The sequence below is a fragment of the Rhincodon typus genome, chromosome 47, assembly GCF_021869965.1.
Source record: "Rhincodon typus isolate 14 chromosome 47, sRhiTyp1.1, whole genome shotgun sequence".
NCBI classification, from domain to species: Eukaryota; Metazoa; Chordata; class Chondrichthyes; order Orectolobiformes; family Rhincodontidae; genus Rhincodon; species Rhincodon typus.
The window spans coordinates 6597308-6605300 of NC_063378.1; the positions used below are offsets into that span (position 1 = coordinate 6597308).

The following is a 7993-nucleotide window of genomic DNA, read 5'->3' on the forward strand; positions in this document are numbered from 1 at the left end:
CTAACAACACCATTAATAAAAGCAAAAAGATGTATGCATTGATCGCTAAGGGTTGAGGATTTGGGAAAACAAGTATTGACTCTGCACAGATGTATGTAGAAATTTTCCAGATCTGTCCTTTATAACCCTCTCCTCTCTTTCGCTGTCTTTGTCAATAAGTTGCTTTTTTCATTTTCACTCGGTCACTAACCAGCATCTCCCAAGAGTCATAGAGATCTGCGGCATTGAGAGAAACCCCTTTGATCAGGAAGAACAGCCTATCTATTCTAATCCTACTTTCAGCATTTGACCTATAGCCTTGTATGCCTGGGCCTCACAAGTGCACATCTCAATACTTATTCAATGTTATGAGAGTTTCTGCCTCTACCAGCCCTTACGGGCAGCGAGTTCCAGACTCCCACCACCCTCTGCATGACAAAACATTTTCTCACATCCCTTCTAAGCTCCTGCCCTTTCCCTTAAATCTACAACCCCTTGGTCATTGATCCCTCCACCTAGGAGAGAAGTCTCTTCCTGCCTACCCTATCTATGGCCATCATAATATTATACATCTCAATCATGCCTCCCCTCAACTTCCTCTACTGTAAGGAAAACAACTGAAGAAGTGTCCTGACCCGAAATGTCAACTTTCCTGTTCCTCTGATGCTGCCTGGCCTGCTGTGTTCCTCCAGCTCCACACTGCTATGGCAGTCTGTCCTCTTTGTAATTGAAACTCTCTAGGCCCAGGGCAACATCCTGAGAAATCTCCTCAGGACCTTCTCCAGTGCAATCACCTCCCTCCAATGATGCCAATTCCAGAACCGCACACCATAGCCTCTCCTCTGAAGGGAGGACATCCCAGAAAAAGATTGGTGTGCTGCCATCCTGGGAATTTCCTGTCAAAATTGAGTTCTTTGCTTTGGGGTTCTACAGGCACATGTCCCTCCCAGGAGCTGATTTTGAGTGATTAGTTCTTTGGAACCTAGCGTGTGGCCTCCAGAAAAGGACAGTGCAATTGATGAACTGCACCCCACCCTCTAGTATGGAGGGTCTTGTCAACTTGATGCAAGTGACCTTTCACTTGTGTCACAAGGTTGTCCAAACCTCCAAAGGTCAATAAAATGACTGCATCACTGCTGTCCAATAAATTTCACCCCTCCCTATCTCTGTAACCTCCTCCAGCCCCTCCACCCCTCCCTATCTCCGGCTGGGAGCCGTTCCTTTAGCTCAGACAGCCCGAAGTTCTGGATTTCCCTCTCTGAATGCATCCAACACCAGCGTCACTATGCTCCCTTAAGATGCACCAAACACCAATCTTTCTGTCGCCTTTCCCTCGATACTCACCACGTCACTCAGTGTCCAATTCTAAGTTATTGCGGAACCTCCCTAGGGCTGGGTCATGTCATTACAGGTGCTAGGGCAGTGCAGGTTGTTGTTGTAATTGTAGCCTGTGTTCTTCCTTGTCTGTCACGCCCTCGTAACGTTCATTTCCAGATCCGCCAAGCGTCATTTTCCACACCAAGGTGACTGTTGAAGTGAACCCAAAAGGCAAACCACACCTTATCTACAATTCCGTCATTATGCCCCCCTGACTGGCACCTACTCCTTTACCTACTCTCTACTGTCAGGGATAGATGCCAAGGATACCGTGGTGTACTTGATGAAAAATAATGTTCCCTTCAGTTACATTCAGAGTATCCTGCTATTATCATCAGGTGCAGCTCCAAAAGGCGGCCATGCCTGTCATACTGCCCCACAAGAAGGGCAACTGAGTCTCTGTGCAGCCCGTGTGTGGGATAGCATGGAGTGGAATGGATGCCTTGAATTTCCAGATAGTTCCTCTGAGGCTGAGGCTTTGACCAACTTCAATAACCACCTTCCCCCCCTCTCCGCTCCCCCTCATTCTCCACACCCTTTAATCCCGCACCCAGTCTAATCCCATTCTCTCCCTAGATGGGTAGCTGAATTTCACCTGAACCTGACCACCTTGGGTCCATATTTACATTCACTGTAATAACAAACAAGGTCATTTTGATGCTAACACATGACTAACGCAGCCATTCTGCATGAGGCCCACAGATTAACCAAATCACTGCCATAAGGTTGTAACCAGTCACAAAGATCATTGTACCAGCCCTGAGCGTATATTTAGTCACACTTAACGAATTAATAATTGCTTTCACTAAAACTGAATTAACCTGACATTAGTAGGTACAATAACAAGCTTCAAATGTGTAAGAGTGAGCAGATTCGGATAAATTGTTCCGTGTGGCACTCTGACGGTGATATATTTCACCGTTTCTGTCCCAGGAGACTGATGCCTGCTGCTTTCTATGATTGAACAACTATTCAAGTCACAGAGTTACCTGTGCAACTCAGTTACAGTTATCAAAGGATGTGCCTATGGTCCTGCAGCTGGGAACCTCAGTGGCAGGAGCTTAATGCTTCACCTACTCGCTACTTGCGGTGGGGTTGGGGGCAGGGTGATCTCATGGAAACAGCGAGGTGTACCTGATGAGACATGAAGGTGCCTGGAGTTACACACAGTATTTGTCAAGGCGCACGCAGCCTTTAAATCAGAAAACTAGCCTGACTCTGATCGAGGGTAATGGTCACTTGGGGTTTAAACACCGAGGGTGCATGGCACTCCCTCAGCGCTGCAAAAAAAAAAAAAAAAAAAAAAAAAAAATGCACTGACCTGTCTATACTGTGCACCTCAGCCTGGAGGTTTCACTTCGAATGCTACCAAAAGCGTGACCACGCTGGTGCTCCCTGGCACCTGTATGACTCCAACTGAGATATTCACCAGAGACGGTGGACCCAGCCCCCAGATCTACAATACGAGTCATGGTTCAACACACACTCACCACCCTGTAGACACAGCTGCTTAGGCAGGAAGTGATAAGTGTCATTCAGGTAACTGTGATCCAAATCATTGCCTTTATTTCCAATCTAAAACCAAATACATGCCGTTAGCTGATCGGATATCCTCCGAGTGAGTACAGATGATCCTGCTGTAGGATCAGTGAGAAGATGATTCTGTCCATTTGATATGGCAGCAGAGACTTGGAAATCTGGGAACAGACAGGGGAGGAGTGCCTGGACCCTTTGGTCCACCTCAGGATCAGACGACTGGGGCGTGGGTCGTTCAGGGGGTTCGGCACCATCCTGTTAGCAGGGTTTCCTCGTAGCAGCGTCTCCTCGAGCCTGCAACATGCCCCTGTGGACCAGCTCATTCCACTTGTGAATCCAGCCTTGCACATTCTGTCCGTGCTGTTTAACCCAGGGAACAAGGAACTGGGCAGGCTGCTCCCACCTGAAAACACACACAGTCAAACATAATGTGTCCTTAATACACCCCAACCACAGCCTCTCACTTACTGATCTCCACTGTGAAATCTCAGAGTCACAGTCAAACATGCTGTTAATACTCCTGATCACGGTCCCTTTTTTTTTAAAAATAGAATTGCCACAGCCATGGAAACAGGCCATTCGGCCCAACCAGCTCACACCAACCCACCGAACAGCATCCCACCCAGACCCATGCCCCTACCCTATCCCTGTAACCTTGCATTTCCCATGGCTAACGCACCAATCTACACATCCCTGAATACTTACTGACCTCCAAAGTGAAATCTCATCATTCACACAGCCTCTCTCACTTACTGACCCCCACTGTGAAATCAAATGCTCCCTGTCCCATTCTTCAGCTGGAGTTTAGTTACTGGGGAGAGTCTGGGATCACCCCTCAGAACATAGGAGGTTAAGACAGAGATTGAATCTGGACATTCAAAATCACTGGGGCTTTGGGGGTGGTTTTGGGGGTTGACTGAGCTGACGAGGAGCGGTGCTGGGTGGTTCTGAAGCTGTTGGGGACTCCCTCCTGTTTGAAATTCTAGAGTCTCAGAACGAACTGCAGTTCAATGCTCATAGTTCATTGTTATTGTTCACTCAATATGGACCATTTTTTTGGAGCGGTAGGGGTTTAGGCCATGATTGGTTGTTCGTCAAAACTGCCCCTTGAGAAAGGGATAGGAGGCAGCTGCTTTTACTACAACCAAGCCAGGGCCAGAAGAAATCAGGAATTAGACCAGCTTTTAATTCCAACCTCCTCCACTCCTCGATGTCTCTGCTGACTACAGGAAAATGCCTCACACCCTTCCCAACCTCCCCATTTCCCATCCACAGGCTGGGCAGGGTCCTCAATCCCCATGTTGCCTCCCCCAAACCATAATGGGGAGGGGGGGGGCGGGGTCAGACACACCCCACCCCAACAACATACCAGCAGAAACTGGGATTGCATCCTGTGCTGTCAACTCCAATCTGAACCAAACCTGCTGCCCAGCTGACCTGACCCTCTCCAGCCTACCTCTCATAAGGGTAAATGCATTCCCACAGTGACTGGCACATTTAATAGTAACGTGGCAGCTGGGAGAGGCTCTGATTTCTTTCTCTCCATCAGCTATTGGTGGGAGTCGGATGGATTTATAGGATGGTGATCAGCCTGTTCAGCCGCGTCATCTACGCAAACCCTCATTTGTCCCCTAGTCCTGGACTGGGACTCTAAAGGTAAAGCCTCCATAGCCTTACCAAACCATAGGGCTGCTCTCCCACTAGAGAGACGACTGGTGGTGGTTTAACCTGAGGGTCACCACAGTTCTGAAGGAGAGTTCTTCACGGTAACCTCAACTTATGCCGGAATTTAACCCATGGCTGTTGGTGTTACTCTATATCATAAATCAGCCATCTGCTGACTGAGCTAACCAACACCAGGCCACTAATTTACTGAGTAACATCATCAGCAGGTATCAGTTACATCTGGTTACTTACCAATCCTGGACATCGTTCCTTAGTTCAGTGGTGAACTCAATGGCTTGAAGGCACTGATTCAAGAGTTTGTGAATGTTTGGAATAGAGTTCTGATCACATTCGGAGCTCTGCAAGAGGATGCGCTCAATCAGGGCTGGGAAGGGAAGAGCAAAAACAGACAAGTTACTAGGCTCAGCGCTGAGGGAGTGCCGCGCTGCGCCATTGGATGGTGAGAACTTAAACTAGCAGATGGTATGGGTGAGTTTCACGCTGCTGCACGTGGGATCTTGATGTGTGCAAATTGGTTGCTTATGTTTCCTACATTAAATTGTGAGCTCAATTCAGAAAATGGTCCTTCACTGCCTTTGCAGCTTCCGGGCGACCTGAGCCGGGAATGGGAATCTCTCTTTAATCCTCTGTGTTTTTCACAGCTCCAGTGGTGTTATGATAGTATGTCTGATTTGAGATAGGCATCACAGTGGGCTCTCTGCCACACCCCCTTACCGTCTGCATCAGTGACTGGCGTGATGTTGTGTCGTCTCTGCAGAGTCTGCAGAGCGTCTCTCTGATGGAGCAGAGTTGCTTCCAATGACCTGCGCTCCACCTTCATCTCGGCTGCGTGGTCCATCAGGAATTCAGGAGCCTGCGGAGACAGGCAGAGAGTTATTCCACAGTGTCAGAGGGAGATACGCAAGTGGGCAAGGGAGGCGAGTCAGAATGAATGAAATTGATTTTTCAAAGAGCAGACACGGACTTAGTGGGCCGGAGGGACTCGTGCTGTGCTTCAGTGAAGTTTTGCACCACTGAGGGACCAGAGTCTCTGCCCGTTTCCCCCTGTGATACCCTGTCTCCCTCCATCTCTGTGCGCGTGTCTCTGCATTTGTGTCCAGTGTGGCGGGGGGGGGGGGCGAAATCGGGACTTATGTTCCAGAGATTATGGGTCCTGTCACTGCCCCAAGTTACGGCCTCAGCTGACACTGGCTTTTCATTTGGTGATAACCCCCACTAAAGCTTTTCCTTTCTGAGCTCCTCCAATCCCGGCTTTTTTTTCCCCACGAGCATTCCCCGATTTCTATCACTTCGCCACTGGCGGCGGCGGCGCTTTCAACTGCCTGGGGTCGCGCTCCGGAATTTTCTCCCCAAAAGTCTCTCTTCCTCTTCTTCTCCGCCCCTGCCTGCGCCTCTCCCTCTCCTCTCCTGCCCCTTCACTCTCCATGAAAACACTCATTTAAAAAAAATGAAACCTTTGACCAAGTGTTGAGTCCACGAACCTAATACATTCTTTCGTGAGCTAGCATCAGATACAAACACTCTGGGAATGTTATACAGCATTCAAGGTGCTACGTAAATGTACATTGTCATTACCTTGTAGAACGGGAAATATAAACTCTTCTTGAGGCCCCGGAAAAATTGAGGATTGTTGAATGAAGAATCCAGTTTGTGGATGGACAACTTGTGCACAGGAACCCTCTGGGACCTGGAGAAAACATGATACTTCAAAACCACAGCCAGACAATGAAATAATACACCCAGGATCCCATATAGCCCAGACCACACTGCATCAACTTTATACTAGCCTTCACGTGGCTAAGCCATGCAAAATCAAATTGGCCACAGGAGAAACAACTCAGGATGAGCGTGAGAAAAATAAAACAAAATCTAAACAATTTTATAGACTGGTAAAGTACCATCAGAAAATCACTTCAGTGTTGATCAGGGAGAGGTGGTACAGTTTGGAGAGAAGATTAAGAAGGTCACGCATGCCCTGCATAATAAGAGGTCAAACAGATGGGAGGGCAGAGAATTACAAGTTACAGAATCAAACATCACGCAAAGTACAGTCACAGGTTCATAAGGTTATTTGGAAACCTTGAGACTGTTGGGGTTGGTTTACTAAAACATGGGGTTGACAATAAATTTCTTCTGGCAGTGCAGCACTCCCTCAGCAATGACACTGGGAACTGTTGGCTTGAATTTTGTGCTCCAGTCTCTACGGTCAGCTCCCAAGCCCAGACTGTACTGGTTCAGAGGGCAGTGTACTCACGGTCAAGCTGGACATGAGGATGGTGCTGAATGAAGTGTATTACGCTCGTCTCCTCGGGAGCTCGATGTTAAGTAGGACCAACTCAAGTGACGACGAAGAGCAGACTATCCATCTCATGAACCTAAACAGAAGATTTTGGCTGCTCCCTTGACCCATTCCCAAAAACCGAGCATACCGATTTGAGCAGAGACACAAAGCGTCACTCACTCTCCTAAACGTCGGCGATCCAGGTTGGGCAGAGAAATGGCCGTGAAGAGGTTCACTTCCCTGTTGACGGAATTGTGGAGCTCCTCAGTCAGCGAGCGAATGGGATCCTCCTGCTCCCCAAGTTTCTGCCTCACGAAGGAGCCAATCTACAATGACAGCAGTAGTAGGCTGCATTTATATAGCTCCCTGAACCAAGTTGAAAAGTAAAAAAACTCCACAGTCAGGAGACACAGACAGCCCAAAACACGCAAGGAAATATCATGGATAGGTGAACGAAAAGCTTGCTTGACAAAATTGATGTTTAAGGGGCACCTTAAAGGAAGACAGTGTAGGATGGAACGGTGGGGGTAAGAGTTCCTGAGATGGGGCATGTGGTGGGAGACTGACCTCTATTTGTGTCTTCATCAGTTGACTCTTGGCTGACGAATTCCCTTTCACTAAAGCACGGATGAGATCTTGTTTCGTATCCTGTAAACAGCAATCGTCAGAAAAGGTGAGGGAAACAGAGAACATCAGAGGCACAGTGCCCCCGACAGGACACACCCTGTCACTGGCTTTGTAACAGATCAGGTCAGAAACAAAATCATTTTTATCCTGAAAAGATGTTTAAAAGGATTCGCAGGAATAATTCACCTTCTCGGGCTGGGTTCAGTCACATGATCTGACTACAGGAGGTCGAGCACCAAACTCCAGGCCACTCTCCAACAGGCAGCACCTTATTGGCAAAGGCTCAGCACCCAGGGAGGATCGCACTGTCAGAGGTGTTGTTTTTGATTGGAGATATTAAAAGGATCTGCCCTCTCATGTCGGTGTAAAAGATCCCAACACTGAGGACTGAACGATGAGCAGGAAGTAGTTCTCCCTGGTGTCTGGGTCCGCCATTTATACCTTCGCCAGCAGATCCTTGTAATATCTCCAATCAAAAACAACACCTCTGACAGTGCGATCCTCCCT

At 48.2% G+C, this 7993-nt stretch overlaps 1 protein-coding gene across 7 annotated transcripts in view; it reads right to left on the reverse strand.

Moving 5' to 3' along the window:
- Positions 1 to 2900: 2900 nt before the first annotated feature.
- haus5 (HAUS augmin-like complex, subunit 5) overlaps positions 2901 to 7993 on the reverse strand; it is a 26439-nt gene continuing 21346 nt past the window's right edge. For all 7 annotated transcript variants that reach the window (XM_048620665.1, XM_048620662.1, XM_048620659.1 and 4 more), the window contains 6 exons: positions 7427 to 7507; positions 7040 to 7185; positions 6154 to 6265; positions 5293 to 5431; positions 4810 to 4942; positions 2901 to 3295 (listed from right to left, as the gene is read on the reverse strand). In XM_048620665.1, coding sequence (XP_048476622.1) covers positions 3151 to 3295; positions 4810 to 4942; positions 5293 to 5431; positions 6154 to 6265; positions 7040 to 7185; positions 7427 to 7507 — 756 coding nt within the window. In that variant the 3' untranslated portion in view covers positions 2901 to 3150. The remainder of the gene's footprint in view (positions 3296 to 4809; positions 4943 to 5292; positions 5432 to 6153; positions 6266 to 7039; positions 7186 to 7426; positions 7508 to 7993) is intronic.